Source organism: Peromyscus eremicus, chromosome 1, assembly GCF_949786415.1.
Source record: "Peromyscus eremicus chromosome 1, PerEre_H2_v1, whole genome shotgun sequence".
NCBI classification, from domain to species: Eukaryota; Metazoa; Chordata; class Mammalia; order Rodentia; family Cricetidae; genus Peromyscus; species Peromyscus eremicus.
This window is the reverse complement of record NC_081416.1, coordinates 24,722,270-24,742,787: the sequence shown is the minus strand read 5'-3', so window position 1 is coordinate 24,742,787 and position 20,518 is coordinate 24,722,270. Positions and strand designations below refer to the sequence as shown.

The following is a 20,518-nucleotide window of genomic DNA, read 5'->3' as shown; positions in this document are numbered from 1 at the left end:
GTGAAATCCCCATCAGAATTCTATTGATACTCTTCACAGAGGTAGAGAACAGTCCTAAAATCATATGGAAGCATCACAAAAATCCCAGGATTGCCAAGATAATCCTCAGCAGACAGAGCAGTGCCAGAGATATGCCAGTACCAATCTTGAATTATATTATAGAAATACAGTAACAAAACAGCATAGCACTGGCATAAAAGTTAGACATGTAGACCAGTGGAGTTGAAAAGTGGATCCAGCCAGGCGGTAGTGGCTCATGCCTTTAATCCCAGCACCTCGGAGGCAGAGACAGGTGGATGATCTCTGTGAGTTCGAGGCCAGCCTGGTCTACAGAGTGAGTTCCAAGACAGCCAAGACTACACAGAGAAACCCTGTCTTGAAAAATCAAAAAACAAACAAACAAAAACACAACAGAAAAGAGGACCCAACATGTTAGAGGCTTGGGAAAGCTTACCGAGCTCTCTGCCAAACATTTGGATGCAGATTTCTTAATATGCTGCAAAGCAGTGTTTTGTGTGGCACAGTTTGAAAACAGACTTACCTAGGCCACTATCACATTATATATAGGTCCCTAGAACAGTCTCTTGTAACTGAGGGTTACAGAGCTGGGTGTGGTGGTGCTCGTCTTTAATCCCAACACTCAGGCAGAGGCAGGCAGAGCACTCTTAGTTTGAGGCCATCCTGGTATATAGTGAATTCCAGGACAGCCAGAGCTATGTCTTAAAGAAAAGGAAAACAACAACGACAATAACAAATCCCACATAGTAATTAGATATGTTTTACAATCGATATGAACTCTTCAAGTGTTAAAATACAAATAACACAAAAATGATTTTCAAAAACAATTTGTTGAACTTCCTTTTTTTAAGCATTCAGATGACTTTACGAAAGATGGTAATTGCTAGGGGATTAATGCTGCTTAGGAGCAGCAAACCAAGCAGTCAGTCACACAGAACAGCTTGTTCTTAGGAAGCATGAAGTGGCAACACAGGATTGCTTGTGAAGAATGAAGGGATTTCAGCGGGAAATTAAAATCCTAGTTCATGTACCCTTCAAATCCCAGCAGATGTCAGATTCCTCACTGAATTATCAGTCTGTGGTTATTAAACTACATTATGCATGCTTGGAGAAATAATGAATATGTTCATTAGTATATGCTTTCCTTACTAATAATCCTCATATATTAAAAATGAAATGGAAAAATGGGAGGGATAGATATTTTTATAAAATGATCAAAGCGATTTTTATATTTTTCTCATTGTTAAAAAGAATGTCTTACACTGTTACAAAGGAAATAGAGTTTGAAGTGACTTTTTTGTGTGTAATTACATATTTCCTTAAGACAGACTGTCTAGTATTTGCCAATTTTAAATCCTTAAAACAAAACCAGAACTTCCAGAAAGAAATAGTATTGCTATTTAAGGATATTATAAATATGATGAAAAAGCAGTGAAACATTTTTTAGTTCTTACAGATTTCTTTGCTCAGTTGGCTTATTTTGCATGTACTTAGTCGCAGGCGCCTTTGTGTGGAGAGAGAAGAAACATGGAGCTTTGTTCAGTGAATCTCTTTACCTGATCCCAACTCCTCCTGCCGTGTCCACAAGCAACCCTCTCAAATCCCATCAAAACCCCAAATAATTTTAGTATGCTATAGTTCATGCCAGTCTTTACAGAGGCAATACAGGATCTTCCTCAGGTCACAGATTTGTGTTATTTACCTATCAATGATGTACATACAGTTTGGGTTTTTGTTTGTTTGTTTTTGGTTTGTTTTTTTGAGACAGAGTTTCTCTGTGTATTCCTGGCTGTCCTGGAACTTGCTCTATAGACCACTCTGGCCTCGAACTCAGAGAGATCCACCTGCCTCCACCTCCTGAGTGCTGGGATTAAAGGGATGTGTCACTGCACATGGCAACTTTATTTGTATATTCATTTATCTACTTAAATTTCTGTTATTGTTTTGAGAGTATCTGGCTGTGTAGTGCAGGCTGCCCTGGAACTTGCTGTGTAGCCTGTGCTGACCTCAGCCTTGAAAGTTCTGGCATTACAGTCATACACCACCATGCCAGAGGCTTCCCTTATCTGACTGCTTTATCTTACTACTTTACAAAATCTATTAGGAGTGATTTGTGGATTTTTATTGCTTCATTTTCTTTAGCTTTTATCTCATGGAGAGATCAGTTATAGGTTGGATCACATTACAGAGTTCTTTGCATGCCTTTTGATTATGGATTCTAACCTGGAAATGATCGGTTGCTTTTAGTGGGTTCATATAGAATTCTGTTTGTGTGTGTGTGCCTTCTTCTGAAAAGAAAGCCTAATGTTTCCATTTCAGAGGAAATATGTCTGACCTAAAAATGGTAACTGACCACCACTATTCTAGAGGAACGGAAAGCTGGTCAGATTAATGCCGATCACCAAGAGCTGCTCCAACTTCAGATGTTTCTTCGTGTGTTTCCAGATGTTTGAACACATGCTCTGCCTACTGTTTAAGTGCTGGGAAACCATGGTGACTGAGACAGGCAGAAACGCTGATACTATAGATTCATTTCTGTTTTCAGAATTCCATATTAGAAGGAGATCCACAACAGACAGTGACGATTTCAAACAGCTGTAGATGGAACTTCCAAGAGCTGCCAGATGGTATGAGAAAAGTAAAACGCATCCATGTCAAAGTGACCAGAAGTGAAGTGGGCAGTTCAAAACCATTGATCAGGAACTCCTCTTGAAGGAAATTACCTTTGAGCAGATCCCTGAATGAACTGGGAAGACGTGAGAGTGTAGAAAATGCAGAGTCTTAAGATGTGCCAAAGGACAGGAAAATGATAATGTTTGTGGTTGTAGTGAGCCAGGGGAAGAGGTGCAGATAATGCAGGAAGGCTCTCAGCACAGAATCTTTGTGCAGGACCTGGGAAAGGAGTTTGGGGTAAGTGGGATGGGGAATTAGCCAAGGTGTTGGAATGGTATCTCCCTCCCACCCCCCCCCACCCCCACCCCCCCCCGAGACACTTTCTTTGTGTAGCCCTGGCTGTCCTGGAACTCAATTCTGTAGACCAGGCTGGCCTCAAACTCACAGAAATCCACTTGTCTCTGCCTCCCAAGTGCTGCATGCGCTACTTGAATGGGCATGTTGTTTCTAGTTTACATTTTGAAAGATTATTCTGACTGCTTTAAGGAGAATCGATGTTTTAAAAGACAAATTAGAATCAGAAGTATCAGTAAGATTACTTTGGTATTCTCAGATACAGATGATTAATGTTGCATATTGATAATGTGTTTGACTACTTCACAGTGGTATCATTATATAGACTCACGATTTTTATTTTAAGTATTGCATCTAGTTGAATTTGTCGTGAACAGCAGGTTTGTTTAAATCTCAGGAATAGTGTGTTTTCTAACGAACTCTATTTTTGAGCAGAAAACACGGGTGTGTAGTATAGCATCACTTGCATTCTCTACACTCCCATCATCTTCTCTTCCATGCTGGCTTTCTCCTGGCCCTGGATTTTCTTGATTACTATGTTGTGTAGATTTTTCACCTATGTTTGTATGTTGCCATAAAGCCCTTTTGGACCAATGTGATTTATAAATAAATACTTGTTAGAGGAATCCTAAAACTTTTTGCAGTCAGAAGCACTAGGTATAGGTGGATTTTCTTTACCTGTTTACTAACTAAATCTTTCTTGAGTTCCTCAAATAACCTAATAGTAAAGAAGTACAAGTAGGTAGTAGACATAAGCTGGGCCAGTGGTGGATACTGTATGCCTGTAACCTCAGCACTTGATAGGCAGACTGGAAGGCTGTGAGTTTGAGACCAGCCTGGGCTGTACTCAGAGGCCCTGCTGCAACAAAGACTAGACTATTTGAGAAATGAGTTCATTGGTGTCAGTGAAGACAATGTTGTCTTGGCTAAAGGACAGACACTTGAAGAGTGTGAACAGAAAGCCACTTGAATGGTATGCTAGTAAGAACACTGTTGGATAGGACACCAGAAGCTGCATGGGCTCCTACCTCTCTTAGTAAGTATGTCATAACCTGGGAAAACAGTTTCCTGAACAATGTCAACTGTTTGTGTAACAGGAAAGATTGTATAGTTGACTTCTGGGAGAGATTTCTTTCCTGACATGCTTACTTGTCATTACTAAAGTTAGTGACTTGTGTGACAAAGACCATCGATTGATTGAGTCATCAGCTGCCATCATCCTGTACCTAGCATAATTCATCAGAGCAATGGCAGGGTGGTGGCCCTGGTGAAGATAATGGTGAGCTGTTTGGAGCTGGCATTTCTCTCCACCTTGAGAGAGGAAGTGCCTTGGACATCCACCTTCTTGTTCTCTTTATCCCCCTCACCTACTCTCTTCTACCTTTCTATGCACAGACCATACCCCTAAATAATTACAGGCTACAGATTTTAGGAAAGAGGTTCTGTCGATCACCATGGAAAAATAGGAGACCCCTGTAAGTTTGCAGGACTCCAGTTGCATTTGACATGAGCAACCCTAGATTCTCTGTCTGGGGACATGAACAAGTCTTGGAGGTTATGAAGGAAGTGTTTGGCCAGAACTCTTGCCATGGAGACTGGGTGTCTGCCAAGACTTTACTTTGAAATCTTCGTCTTCTGTTTCTAGTCTTAAGGCATCATAACATACCATTCTTTCGCTGCTAGTCTAGTTTATTCTTTTATGAAGAAGTCACTTTTAAATAACAATTATTTCCACTATAATTAAAGAAATCTTCTTTTGTTTGCATTATATTTGTTACTATATTGTATATACACCCTGCTTGCTTAAACTTGCCCATGTAACTCCTTCACAGGAACTTGCTTTAGAAGTTTGAAGTCTTTGACTTCTAATGAGATTTGCCAAAGTTGTAGTATCTGAATGCTTGACTAGCTGCAGCAGTGAGACAATAAGCTGTCCACACAGCTCCTCCAGCAAGCTTTTTATTCTTAGACAATTCTGAATTCATCTGAAGTGCCAGAGAATTAAAGGAAGAGGTATTGGGCTTTACTCCTGAGTATAACAAGACCAGACATCTCACAGTTTACCTTAAGGTCCAGATATTAGAAAAGTATGCTACCCTTGGGAAAGCTTAGATGATGAAGGATTAGTCTGACTAAATGGCTTTTGCCTTTTTCTTCTTTGTGTTCCAATGTCATTACTGTAGAAGATCGTGGTTTATGTTTAAATGTGTAGGTTATTTGTGCTCATACCTTCAATTATTAATATACATTTTGGACTCAGGTTTTTAACTGTTACTTTTAAGAACTAGATTCAAGCTGCTGTATGGTGTGGGAAATTATGTTTTTAAAGTAAAGCATGTTGTCTTTCTCTGCTGAGGACTGAACCAAGGGCTTTATATATACTAGGCTTATGCTTTACCACTGAACTATGTGTCTAGCCTGGTTTCTCATTTTAAAACAATTGCACACCCATAAGAAGTTACAAGCAGGTCCCCAGTACACTTCACTTGGCCTTCCCTGGTGACAGCTATAGTGTGATTGTCACGACCAGGGAACTGTTTGAAACCTCAAACAAAGACAGAGCTCTCATTTCTCCCTTCTCTTCAATCTCTCAGAGTAACTGGTTCATTTCCTTCCTTGCCCTTTATAATTGACACGTATTTGTGAACACACTTAAGCGCATGCTCATAGTTATACTTTGTTTTGAGATTGGGTCTCACTGTATGTAGCCCAGGCTAGCCTTGGATATGACCTTCCTACCTCAGAGAACTGTTCATACTCTGCTAGCATTTTGTTTTGTTTTGTTTGAGACAGGATCTCACTGTGGAGCCCTGGCTGGTCTGGAACTTGATTTGTAGACCGGGCTGATCTCCCACTCCAAGAGATCTGCCTGCCTGTCCTTCCCAAGCAGTGCCGGGATTAAGGGTGTACACCACTGTACTTGAAAGGGATGCATTCCTTCACATCTGTGCTGGGGGTGTGTATGTGTGTGTGGGGGGGGCGGGGGCACATTTTGAAAGAGCTTTTGATTAATGATTTGGGGATTGGGGGAGAAGTGAGATGAAGGCCAGGCTGACCCCAAACTCAGCAATCCTCCGCCTCAGTGCATTTAGACATGACACACCCTTTAGAAAATCTCATGGCAGCCTTTGCCATTTCTCTGTGGGATGTGGTTAGACACTGCCTTTTCAGACACTCACTAACGGTGCATCCCTCATCCTCACTGACTGAAATACCTGATTACTCAATGGAAGTGTTTCTCTTCTCACTCTGGGGTCCACTCTTTTTCAGCCCTGATCTTCTTCGTGTTTCCTTTCATTGTGTGTAGTGTATGTTATTTCCTTCCCTTTCTTCTGTGCCCTTGCCATCTGAACCCCGCCCCTTCCCATGTAAAATGACCCTGGCATCGCTATTGGCAGAAATAATTCTGCTCTTCCTCTTCTACTGTTCTGGGGGCACCCTGTCCTGCAGCTCTCATTGGCTAGTGCAGAGTGCATCTGTCATCGGCTACACGGAGAGAAGGAGGACTGTCGGTTCCCTAGGTCTCCCCTCCACCCTTGGGCGCCTCCTGTCATTCACCCGTGTCTCCCGCAGTCTCTCGCTGTTAGCTTTTGGGGTGCCTCTCCCTGTTTACACCCTGCGCCCTTCTTTTCTTCCTTCTCAGGTGATAGCCATTCTTAATGAGTGCAGGGCACTCCCAGACGTGCGACTGAGTACCTCCCGTGTGTGGTCCTAGTTGGCTTCAAATTCCTCTCCCCTTCCTTGATCAACCCCTACACGCACACTCAGTGTGGATACGGTTAAGAGTGTACTGCACAGCCGGGCGGTGGTGGCGCACGCCTTTAATCCCAGCACTTAGGAGGCAGAGGCAGGTGGGTCTCTGTCAGTTCGAGGTCAGTCTGGTCCACAGAGTGAGTTCCAGGAAAGACTCCAAAGCTACACAGAGAAACCTTGTCTACAAACAAACAAACAAACAAACAAACAAACAAGAGTGTACTACACTAGAAGCACAGATGGACATGTCTGTATCTTTCCATGATGTCATAGTTCATTGAATAAGTCATTGCTGTGTCAGTTTTGTTGGTTGCAATTTTCCAGGGAGTCTCATTTTCCATGGATAGTAGCTTTTGGCAAGCACAGATTCTTTTATTCCAGTCTTAGTGACTAACATGAACTCAGGTCACACATATCACACAGTGGTGTGTGTGTGTGTATGTGTGTGTGTGTGTGTGTGTGTGTGTGTGTGTGTGTGTGTATTACAGAATAGCTACAAAAGGGTTAAAGAGGCTGTAGCAGAGTTCAAAGAGACCTTCCTGGAGGCAGGCAGAGGCAGAGAGCTATACAGATCGATGCAGAGAATGTCTGCAGGGGTTAGATAAGGTAGTACCAAACCTGGGTGGAGAGCTGCTGGAGGCCCACAGAGCCAGGTATTAGGGTTCAATTGATCCACAGAGTTGAAGGACAGGACATGAAGGCCACAGCCATGAGGACCAGGTCTGGATGGATGGATAGACAGAGCAAGCTGTGTTAGCAAGCTGTAAAGTACCCCTGCCCCTTATGGCTTCCCTACCTATTGGTCACAGGTGGTCAGATAACAGGTCGGAGAGGCTCTCTCCTTCACAATGTTAGCTGCTCTCCTCTCCATATTATAGGGTCCCAGATAAAGTGTTACACCATTTGTTAGTCTAGTGTGTTCTACAAGTTTTCCAGCTTGCTTTTTCTGTTCATATATTCCCTGTCTACTTTGATCAATTTATAGGTGGGGTCTTTTTATTTTCTGGAATAAACTGTATTCACCAGTTCATTCTTTGCGGCCAATGCCAGACAGGTGGTGGTGTCTGTATGCCCAACAAGGTATGCAAGTCACCCTTCCTCTGCATTTGTGCTCAAAGGGAAGGTAAATGTAAAATAGAGTCATCCACAGCATCTGTAGCCGAAGGCTACTGCTTTTAGGCTATGTGGAATAATGTAGAGCAGGACACAGTCTGATCTCCACAAGATAGTTTCTGGTGTCCTCTGTCTATCCTCTCCAAGCAGTGTGCTCTAATAATGTCATGCATGGCACTATTGATGTAATTAACACACTAGCTCTAATAGTAACATGCATGGCACTATTGATATGACTAGCACAGTAGCTGATAGTTATGTTTGTGTGACTGTCTTTCCTATTACATTTATGATTTTCTTTAATACAAAGACTAGATCATTATAGTGTCAAATGTAGTGCTTATCATGATCCTTTTATTACAGAAGAGGAAGTTGAGACCTGTCTTAGGGTTTCTATTGCTGTGAAGAGACACCATGACCATGGCAACCCTTATAAGGAAAACATTTAATTGGGGTGGCTTACAGTTTCAGAGGTTCAGTCCATTATCATCATGGCGGGGAGTGTGGCAGCGTACAGGCTGACATGGTGTTGGAGGAATAGCTGGGAGTCCTACATCTTGCAGGAAGTCAACTGACTGTCACACTGAGGGAAGCTTGAGCAAAAGAGACCTCAAAGCCCACCCCCACAGTGATACACTTTCTCGAACAAGGCCACACCTCCTAATAGTGCCACTCCCTTTGGGAGACATTTTCTTTCAAACCACCACAAGACCCAAATTATAACTCCTTTAAATGGTTAGTTAAAAATGTAGGTAGCTTCATTTTTTGCAACTTGGTTGGATAGGAATTTAATAAGGCATAAACAATTGGTGGGCAATATTGGTGTCTTTTATGGAGTGTTTCCAGAACTATGAGGGGTAAATGTCTGTTATTTATTTATTTGTTTGTTTGTTTGTTTATTTATTTATTTTTCATTTTTTGGAGAGAGTTTCTCTGTGTACCCCTGGCTGTCTTGGGATTCATTCTGTAGACCAGGCTGGCCTGGAACTCAGAGGTTCATCTGCCTCTGCCTCCCAGTGCTAGGATTGAAGGCATGTGCCACTGTGTCTGGCAAACCTTACTTCTTAAGCATTGTCTTATTCAAGTGAAATCATCAGATTGTTACTGTTAAGGGGACAGAGACACAGCTACGTGTTGTCACCCTCAGCAGCCGGAGGAGTTCCTCAGAGCAAACTGGGATTCCATTGCTCTGATGGAGAGGACTCCCAGTTTGATGAAGCAGAGTTAGAGATTATATCAAAGGCATTCTTATAATATTAATATAGATGTGAGCATGAGGGCCAGGAGAGAGAGAGAGGCACTCAGAAAGAAAGACGTGTCCAAACATGGGTTTGCCTTCCCAGGGGAGTGTAGAAGAAAGTACCATACACTTAGCTATAGGTGTGGCTCCTCAAAGAAGAGTAGCAATCGAGTGACTTAATATTAGCCATATGTACCATTTTCATGGCTCAAGTTACATCTCAAAAAGTTACTAATAACCTGCATGGGACTAACTCAGGCCCTCTGCATATATGTGACAGTTGTTTTTGTTTTTGTTTTTTGTTTTTTTTGTTTTTTTTTGTTTTTGTTTTTCGAGACAGGGTTTCTCTGTGTAGCTTTGCGCCTTTCCTGGGACTCACTTGGTAGTCCAGGATGGCCTCGAACTCACAGAGATCCACCTGGCTCTGCCTCCCGAGTGCTGGGATTAAAGGCGTGCGCCACCACCGCCTGGCACATATGTGACAGTTGTATAGCTTGGTCTTCCTGAGGGACTCCTAACAGTGGGAACAGGGGCTGTCTCTGACTCTGTGGCCTGCGTTTAGGATCCTTTCCCCCTACCAGATTGCCTCATCCAGCCTTAATAAGAGAGAAGGTGACTAGTCTCACTGCAACTTGACAGACCACCGCTGGTTGATATCCATGCGAGGCCTGCCCTTTTCTGAAAAGAAACAGAGGAGGAGGAGTGAGTAGGTGGGTGGGGGGAGAGGTAGGAGGGGGAACTGGGAGGAAAGAAGGGAGGGGAAACTGGTCAAGCTGTAAAAACAAACAAATTAATAAATAATGCAAAAAAGTTGCTACGAAACCTTTCTTATCCTTTTTCCCCTTTCAGTAAGATTCTAAGGTGGTCCTGGATATCATTGGGTGGAATTATAAACTGTAGAGTGATACCAAGGAGCCACCGGGCTTGCACGAGGCCCTCCCAAGTTGCACATCTTCTCTCTACTGGGGTTTCTAGTGGGAGTCCTAGAAAGCTGTAGGGGTATAACTGGGGAGAGAGAACGGCCTTGTGCGGGGATTCCCACTTCCCTGCTGGCCGAGGGCTCCCTTCTGATTGCCCTCTTTCTATCCTACCTCAAGATAAGTAAGTAGAGTTTTATTCGGTAAGAAAATGGAGGGCTTGATTTTCCAAAAACTCTAATTTCTACATTCTGATGCACCATAATTAGATATCAGATAACTAAAAATTATTCCTTAAAAATATGCTGACCTGTTTTAAGTTATAATGTTCATCAAGTCTTTCTTGAATCATAGTCTCTTAATTACCCAGATTCTTGCCAGGAAGTTTTCCTTTTAATATTTTATGAATTTTTTAGACAATCTGTAGAATACTTAGAAGATAGCTTCCAACTTCCACATTTTTCTCTCTCTTCTGTTCTTTGTTCTTAATTATCACGAACCAGGCTTTACCTTCTCACCTATGTGGAGGGCACTGAGCCAGGCATTGTTTCTGTTCTTACAAAAAAGAGACTGGGCTGGAGTTTTTTCTGATGGCCTAGTGTGAGCTGTTTATGCAAGGTATCAGTGGAAACAATTATCCTAACAGGATGACACAGCCTGTTAGGCTTAGAATGTCCTGATTTCCTGTTTAGGTTACCCAGAGGTCAGATGCTGGTTTGTCTCCCCTCCGGAGTCCTCATGGTAGAGTGTGGTAGGACTTGGATCACAATCATTGATCTGCATTTATCCTTCCAAGAAAGGAAGTCGTTCTCTCTCTGTTGTTGGTATTTTCTGGCCACAGCACGTAGTGAGGGTATGGCGCCAGTCGCTGTGTGCCAATAGCCGCTTCCTAACTCAGCTCCATCTTCAAGTCCGTTTGTTACAATGTTGCAGAGTTGTCTTACCTCTCTGGAATCTGTTACTAAGCACTGGGCCCAACGTAAGCCTTGCCTCCAGTCTGTGAATCCTGCCTTAGTGAATTAGACTTAGTAGTTCACTATCTGCCTTTTTACCCCTTGTATTTAATTATGCTTGAGGGTATGGAAAGATGTTCTCTTTAAAACAGATTAAGTAGCAAGTGTTCTGACATGTTTTCTAAGCGAATCATAATACCTGACAAAAGATAATTACATATACAATCAGATCTGGAAGTAAATGGTTAATTAAGGTTAATAAATAAGTCCTTTTAGATTCAAGAAAAGTAAATACATATTTTAAATTGCTTGAATAAAGACAATAAAATCTATTATAGAAAGGAAGAAATGGCTGAGGATACAGGTCCCTTAAATGTAAAATAGTAGAATATTCACTGTGTGTATATGTGTGTGTGTGTGTGTGTGTGTGTGTGCATGCGCGCGCGCGCGTGCACGCACATGTGCCCTAATGATGTGCTTTAGCGCCATGACACTCTTTCTGGTAAATGGGGACCATAAAGAGCTGCTTTGTTAATGCCCAGTACCCTACCTTTGGTAGTCCAGCTCACTTTGCGTTCCTTCGGGACTCCAGGGCAAATGGTCAAGTCTGGCACTCACAGCTGAGACCTCATCTCTGAAGCAGAGCGATGGATCGTCTGAGCCTTGCCTTTTGCTGAGGAGCTCCTGCAAGGCTTAGAACTGAGTGTCCCACTGGAAACATGCACTCTTCTTCCTAAGGCACTTGCGACTTGCTTTACGTAGTTTCATCTGTAAATGCCTTCAGTTCCATTTTTTGTTTTGTTTTTTGAGACAGGGTCTCATATAGCCCAGGCTTGTCTCAAAGTTGCTGTGGAGCTGAGGGTGGCCTCGGCCTCCTCATCCTTCTTCATCTACCTTCCCTGTGCTAGGATTATAGGCTCTGAGTTCCATTTTAAATAAGGAAATGACAAGATGCCATTCAGACATTTTGGTGTCCAAAGTATTTAGTTTTAATTTTAATTTAGTTTATTCCCTTAAGCCAGATCCAGCACTTATATGACAAATTATAAATTATATTAGACTTACTAAAATTTTAGAGTAAAATATATGTGACTCATTTTATTGAGGATTAAATTAACCCAGGTGTTAGATTCTCCACATTTTCTTGTACTTTGTTATAAATCACAGCCATTATCTCACGTGGGGAGTGGGGGTTAATGGAACACCCACTTAGATTCTTGTAGATGTGAAAAATAGTTATTCCTTTTAGTCCTTGTTTCCTAGCATCACACTGTGAAGAAATACATAGAGCAGGTTCCAGCCTAGTCCGTCCTTCAGCACAGAGACATCAGCACAGTTTCCTCCTCAGCTAATCCAGACTGCCTTCTCCTGCTCGAGTTCTTCCAAACTCAGGTCACACACAGCTGTCATTTTCTTCTGCCCTGTACCGAATCAAAATGACTCATCAGATAGAATGGCAAGTCTAGTAAGTGCCTCTCGAGGTTCAAGGTTTGATCCTTTAGTACTGGGACTCTGAGTTTCATGTAACTGACTTACATAAGTGCAGCAGATGACAGGATGAATCTGGACAGAAAATGAAATGTATGACTGGCAGTGTTTATTTGGCATATGAGGTGATGCCATCATGGGTTTACAGAAGGGAGCCTCAGAAGCTGAGCTTTGGTTTCAAAATGCTCTCCACATCTATAGCACATGGTAAACCATTACCTAGTGTAATCCAGCTTTCAGAATGACAATATATTATTAACATTTCAGAGGTATATTAACTGTTTTGGTTGTTTTTGCGCTATGTGTGTAGGTATATACCTAAAAGAAATGAAAGTTTATATCTACAAAAAATTGTATATAAGTGGTTGTTGATGATAGCTAAAATGTGAAAAGAGCCAAATGGTTTTCAACTGATTGTTAGATAAAGTGTGATACAGGGAGCGGAATTCATCAACAACAGGCAGGAAGTACTCATAGATGCTGCAGTGTGGTGAACCTTGGGAACACACTAAGTGAAAAGAAGCGAGTTACGACAGACCACACCCCAGTGTTGTCATCCTCTGCTGTGACTGCTGGTAGCTGTGGGCTGGGCAACAAGCTCTGAAATGGATCGAGGTGGTGTCAGACGCTATGAATATACTGAGAACCACTGATTTTAAGTGGGTGAATTGTGCAGTACAGCTCAAAACTACTTTTGAAAAAAACACTTTTAATGATGTATTTCATTGTATTAAAGTTATAAAAGTGACGAGGAAAAATTTGAAATATCTGTTATAAATTGGAAGGTTGCATAAGTAAGGTAAGCTCTTTATGTGATAGCAGTGTACATCTAAAATGAGCAAAGGCAAGCCTGAGTTACTGTTCTTCTGAGGGGGGGGGGTGAACCCTTAGTTCTGTGATGTGCTCCATAGGCAAGCCTGAGTTAGTGTTCTTCTGAGTGGGGTGGGGGGTGCTGTGGGATGGTCTGTATGTCAAGTGTGTTGCTGATTGGTCAATAAATAAATCACTGATTGGCCAGTGGCCAGGCAGGAAGTATAGGTGGGACAAGGAGGAGAATAAAGCTGGGAAGTGGAAGGCTGAGTGAGAGAAACAGCATGTGAAGATACGGGTAAGCCACAAGCCACATGGCAAGGTATAGATTAATGGAAATGGATTAATTTAAGCTGTAAGAACAGTTAGCAAGAAGCCTGCCACATCCATACAGTTTGTAACCAATATAAGTCTCTGTGTTTACTTGGTCGGGTCCGAGCGGCTGTGGGACTGGCGGGTGAGAGAGATTTGTCCTGACTGTGGGCCAGGCAGGAAAACTCTAGCTAGAGGCGGGGTGAACCCTTAGTTCTGTGATATGCTCCATATCTAATCTATAATTATAGACATAGAGAGTTCCAGGCCAGCCAGGGCTACACAGAACGAGAGAGGGGTAGGGGGAGGAAGAAAGGGAGGTAGTTGAAATAATGAAATACCCTCAAGGACAGTTTCCTTGCACAGTGAAGTGAGTTAAAAGGTGATGAAGCACGTGGCACCCGGAGCTCACCTGTGGTCCTCACACCTGAGCTCACCTGTGGTCCTCACACCTGAGCTCACCTGTGGTCCTCACACCCGGAGCTCACCTGTGGTCCTCACACCCGGAGCTCACCTGTGGTCCTCACACCCGGAGCTCACCTGTGGTCCTCACACCCGGAGCTCACCTGTGGTCCTCACACCCGGAGCTCACCTGTGGTCCTCACACCCGGAGCTCACCTGTGGTCCTCACACCCGGAGCTCACCTGTGGTCCTCACACCCGGAGCTCACCTGTGGTCCTCACACCCGGAGCTCACCTGTGGTCCTCACACCCGGAGCTCACCTGTGGTCCTCACACCCGGAGCTCACCTGTGGTCCTCACACCCGGAGCTCACCTGTGGTCCTCACACCCGGAGCTCACCTGTGGTCCTCACACCCGGAGCTCACCTGTGGTCCTCACACCTGAGCTCACCTGTGGTCCTCACACCTGAGCTCACCTGTGGTCCTCACACCCGGAGCTCACCTGTGGTCCTCACACCTGAGCTCACCTGTGGTCCTCACACCCGGAGCTCACCTGTGGTCCTCACACCTGAGCTCACCTGTGGTCCTCACACCTGAGCTCACCTGTGGTCCTCACACCTGAGCTCACCTGTGGAAAATGGACATTTGAAAAGAGAAGGCTTGGGTGAAGACAGCTTGAAGGCCTTCAACACTGGGAGGCAAGAAAAAGAGACTGAAGGAAAAATTTTGTATTTTGAAACTGGGTCTGTAAGGGCTAAAATTAACCTGTAAGCCCAGCTTGCCTGAGGACAGATAACTTCCTGGAATGCTAGGGGATAGTGTTCTTGTAAGATAACAAGTCACATGATTTCACTGCAGTAAACAAGGTTGGTTGCCCCAACTGCACAGGATGTACTTGATCACATGTAGGTAGGAGATGCGTAGACAGGATGTACATCAGGATGTATACTTGTCCCATTGGAGGAAGGCGGAAGTACCATAGCCTTGTGGATTTGGTCTTTATAGGCACCTGACCAACGTAGCTTGTGGCCATTCTCTGGGAGTCCCAGGTATGGAGCTGGTCAGTGTACATTGTCCTAGCTACTAATAAATAAAGCTTGCTTCAATTGGACAGCCATGGATCTGGTCTTTCTCCTCTTAAGTTTTCAGGTTTAGCAGGTCTTTTGTGGTCTAGGCTGACCTTGAACTCCTGCCTCTACTGTTCATGTTTTGGGATTACAGGTCGCACCACCATGCCACGTTTTCTGAGGTATTGGGTATTGAATCTAAGGCCTCAAGCATGCTAGGCAAGCGCTCTACCAGTTGAGCTACATCCCTGACCCCTTGTATGGATTTTAACTAAGTTTGTATTGGCTTTATCTAAAGTTCTCTCCTAAGCTGCATCTAGAGTTTTCTTAATGTGGTGTTTTCACAGAACAGGGAAAGTCTCGTGCTTGAGAAAGCAGACGGCACTCATTTGACGCCGTTATCTAGAAAAGACAAATATTCTCCAGGAAAGGTCAATAGGACCGACCTTTCTTCTTCAATTCCCAGTAGCCAGTTACTGCGGATTTGTTTGAAGGGCAAGTGTTTCGGCCTCAGCGTTGTAGTGGGCTTAGGAGTTGGCTGTGGTTAAGTCTCTGAAGCGCACTAGGAACCCTGCATCAGCTTTGTTTCTGGAAGACGAGGGAAAACGATCTTCTGGTTTACTTTTGGAATCTGCAAAGTGACCCTGAAGCCCCAGGTGGATTTAGTGTTTGGAAAAGGGAACTTGGGGACTAAGGCTGCCCCTGAGCCCCCAGGTCACTGTTCACAAAAGCAAACCTGGTGTCCCCAGTTGCTTCTCTCTTGAGGCTGGCTTGGCTCTATTTATCTTCTGTCTTGGGTCACTGCCCCTGAGGTGCTTCAAAAGCAAAATCCGAAAGACCCAAAACAAAACTAAACCAGATTCAAGGAAAAACGAACCGGCACTGTGGATCCAGTTTTACAAAGGCAAAAAGGCACTCTTAAGAGCTCCCTAGAATGGTTTTAAGTCTGCCTGCATTCACTGTGTCATTTGCACAAAGTGATCTCAACAGGTTTGAGACCCCCAAAATCTACAGATTCGGAACGAGTATATAGGATGGGAAGCTGTCAGCCAGCTAAATGGATCAGCATGAAGGAATTCCTCAGTGATTCAACTATTTTGAGCATATAAATGGGACCACCCAAGCAATCATTTCATTCCTTAAGCTGATCCTTTTGTTTGCTGGACACACAGGAAGCACTAAGGAAGTAAAACTTAGAACTCACTTACAGAGACTGGCATAAATCCACTTGATGTGTTTAACAGTTGTTCTGGAGGATAACTGCATCTTTACTACAAGAGGATGCTAATTTCAAGTGATTTTTTTAGACCATGATGACATGGAACTGAAACACACTGCTTGGCTTCTATGTGATCCATACTTTATTATTTCCCCAAAAGACGTGAAGATTCGTTTTACTTGGTTATTGGAACAAACCCACTTACAGAACTTAATACCAATTCTCATTATCATGTGCCCTACTTTATCCTTTAATAAGCATTTGTGAAGTTGCTTTTGGGTATCATGGTGATGTTTTGTTTTTGTTCATGTCCATCTGTCTTTGTACTCCGCATATCCATGTTAACTAATAAATTCACCTGTTGAGACCATGTCTTACTGGTTTGTTGTTGTTGTTGTTGTTGTTTTTAACAAGACTAAAGCATTTTATGTGATTGCTACAAATGTATTGTTTGTTCACTGCTATCTGAAGGAAGCAAAACTTGAAATAAAGTGATGTTTTCTGTAGTGGGGGCTTTACCTTTAAAAATGCAGCATCCTATGAAACCTGGACAGCTCTGAGAAGCAGTCCTCAGGGCAGTGGCAGGGTGTGGAGTGAAACTGAGTCCTGGTGTTTCCTGGCAAGTACTCCACCTCCCTTCCCTTTCCATCAGTCTGACGGTAAGGCAGTTAAGTTCTTTCTGGGCCATCCTCAGCAAACCAGGGGTATGCTGCTTCTGTCAGAACAGGCCTGTGTGGAAGCCTGTGGGACCCTGGAATAAAGGTCTGGTCTTGTGTTATCCTTCCATTTCAGTAGAGATGGACTTTTAAAAGGGGTCGATCTGCCCAAGGCTAGACTGATCTACATAGCAAGTTTCAGGCCAACCAAGGCTACATGTCGAGATGATACCTTAAAAAACAAACAAAACAACAACAACAACAAAAGATTTAAAAAAGGGGGGGTTAGGGATGTTAGGGATGACGTCATTGGTAAGCCATTCAGAATACTAGAGCTGCTTTCTCATGGAAGATCATTTTATCAATTATCACACCAAGACCGTGAGAGAATTTACCCTCTCTATCAATAGCCCAGTGAAAGCCTGGGAGGGATGGTGGAAGAGAGTGAGTTGCCAGCGTTATCAGGGTTGGTTTTGTTTTGTTTTGCCTGTACTTACTTAGTCCAGCAGCGTTATGAGTTTGAAGAGTCCATATGCACATGTAAAGGAGAGATTTGAATATGAGATCAGCATGCTTTCTGCCCCCACTCTTCCTCCTTAACATACCCACTATTCTTTAAGACCGACACTGAAGTGGTGCTCCAGTGGACAGCCACACAGTCAGGACCCGAGGGACAGGCAAGAGAGCAGCAAGCAAGTGTGGTTTCCACCTTTCTACACAGTAGGCTGACAGGAGCTTCCTCCTGTGTCAGTGGAGCTCACATTACTAGGGTTTGTGTGAATAATTTTTTAAAATAATTTCTTTACGTTAGCAGCAAAATATAATTTTGTTTTTTTGTTGTTAATTTATCACCACTTAATAATGTACACTCCTTGAGGAAAGGGACAGTGTCTAGTTTTTATACTATCTTCTGGTACCTAACATGGTATAGCACATTGTAGGTGGGCCATAAACATTCTTTGAATGATTAAGTAAATTTTATCTAGATAGCTAACATTGATGTTGAGTTCCTTAAGCTTTAACACACAGGTTTCCATAAATACCTGAATTACACATGATACATATTTTATAAAGTATTTAATGTTAATGTGAAATGTATAGATTAGAATCTGGTAGGTACATTAAATTTTATACTTTCTGTAATTTCTACTGATTTACAGTGAGTATCTGCATATGATGTCTGGTCATGTGTACAAATTGTAAGCATAGTATTTCTATTTAGGAAAGCCTTTCTTTTCTGGAGAAGGGCCCCATGTCTTCCCAGTTGTAAGTGGCTCTGTAGATAGGTTCTTTCTTCCCCATCCGGAGGTGGTAGTTCAGGCAAAGAGAGAAGAAGCCTTGTTTGCAGACTCTTCCACCTCCCGAAGGTCACTTGCTAATGCCCTTGAAGCAGGGGCTGTTACGGCCAGTATATAGTGTTTACTTTCTGCAGACTGTGTGGACGGCCACATCCGTAGAATCACACATAGACCAGAAAGAGGAGCCTTCACAGTGAAACTGTTGCTGACTGCTCTGTAGACACTGTTGGTTAATGGAGTACATGTTACCAGATGTGGAAATGCAGTTTTTAATTTTAGCATTAAAGCATGTCTGCTGTAGAATATTATGATAATAAAGAAAAGAAGTTACTTGTAACCCCACCATAAAAGTAACACCATTGGCGTATTTTCAAATTTTCTTCTGTTTATGGGGTTTTCTGTAATAAAGTAGCAGTAGACAACATACCCATCTTCCTAAGCCATTTAAATTCTATGTAAATGATTTTATTAAGTGTGTGATAGTCATTGTAAAGTTCTCTCTTGCTGTTTAATCAGTTTATCATTTTTTTTCCTTGTGGTAGTATTGAACATTGAACCTAGACCTCATGCACACTAGGCACAAGGTTCTTGATATTGAGATTTAGACTGTTTTAATTTTTTTCTGTAACTTAATAAAAACGTTGGAAATTACTATCTCTGTGCATAACTTTTTGTTCACCTTTAATATTTTTTCTATAATTTCTCTCTTACAAGTATTTATACCAATTCAGAGAAAATCACTGTTTTACGGTTCATAAATCTACTGCAGAATGATAGTCTATCACATTATTATCATCTGAGTGTATGAAATTAATGTTCCTTGGGAAAATGTATTGTTGTTACCAAACAACAATAAAAAATTATGTATACGTTCTCTTTCCGTTGTCAGACAGTATCTTTTTTATATTGTTTCATTAGTGTTTCTATAACTGTTTCAGTTTCTGTTATGGCCTAGAATGTTCTCGTCTGAAAATAAACAGTGGTTCATATTTTCATTATTGCACTTTCCACCTTCTACAATAGTCTGTATAACAGTTGCGAAACAGTTGATGGAGGGAAAAGAAAGAGGAGCCAAGCAGCCCCTCGCCTTCCCAAGAAAAAGTTGGTTTCTCCTAATCTTTCTTTTGGTGGCTTTAATCACCTTAAAAGTTTTTATTCTTCTTAGAGTTACTGGTTCCACACACACACATCCTGTGAGTAAATATAAATGCTTCCTTCGTGGGAAAGCAAAAGCAAGAGAAGCCTTATTTATGAAGTCTGTTTTTAAAAAGCATATAAAGACTGAGGAAATAGTAAGTAAGGCATCCAGCTTTCTGAAACAATTCAGATAGCGGAAGGAGGAGGAAGTTGACTTTAAATGGCTTAAAGGGATCAGGGCTTTAAAGGTGGGTGAGGAGTTGGATGCTTTGGGTTAGGCCTGGCGTTGCTTTTAAAAGATTATAACAATATTTGACAATGATTCTAAATGGAGTTTATAAAGCAAATAGTCGGTTTTGAGACACTGTGGAAAACAAAGGATGTCTTTTGTTGTTGTTGTTTGTTTACACAAAATGATTGGCTAGAGTTAACAAGCCAAGTCCTGAAGCCAGAATTTCATCGTGATACTGAGCTCTGTCACGGAGGAGAATCCAGCAGAGGTTGTTTAATGCACTTCATTGAGATTATCTGAGCTTTTGCTTTAAATTACTTTAGGAAAGTCTGGCTGCAAACAGCTTCTTTGAAAGGTAAACATACTTCTGCTTCCCGATTCTATACACAGTTAATGAATGGCACGAGCCTTGCTGCCTGAGTAATGTACAAGGATAAAACCTTTAAACATCAGTGCAGGTGCTAATGTGATTGTGAGAGTATGCTATACGATTATATGGAAATGTCATAAATTATTAGAACAGCAGCCACTGACAATTTTAGCAATTCTGAAATAAAAACTAATGAATATGATTTTGATTGTGAAGTACGCTAGTTATGTTCTTAAAATGAATTTCCTTATTTTACTGTACAAAGAAAATCACGTGCAGATGAACCAAGAATAGCATATTCTTGATTTATATGTGAGTAAATGTCCAAAAGCTGACACGATGTTTTCATCCTCTTCCTCAGCTCCTTGACTTGTTTATGGTTTGGGACTGGTCCACTTACCTAGCTGACTATGGACAGCCAGCTTCAAAGTACCTTCGTGTGAATCCACACACGGCCCTTACTCTTTTGGAGAAGTGAGTATGTTCTTGGGTTTTTGTTTTAGGTAGCATTTTATACAAGGTTTGATTCAGTAATAAAGAACTACAAATTTCTCTGAAAAGAGAAATG

At 42.3% G+C, this 20,518-nt stretch overlaps 1 protein-coding gene across 1 annotated transcript in view; it reads left to right on the top strand.

Moving 5' to 3' along the window:
* Exoc6 (exocyst complex component 6) overlaps window positions 1-20,518 on the top strand; it is a 139,431-nt gene that overhangs the window by 116,666 nt on the left and 2,247 nt on the right. The window contains exon 20 of the mRNA XM_059253754.1: window positions 20,312-20,424. Coding sequence (XP_059109737.1) covers window positions 20,312-20,424 — 113 coding nt within the window. The remainder of the gene's footprint in view (window positions 1-20,311; window positions 20,425-20,518) is intronic.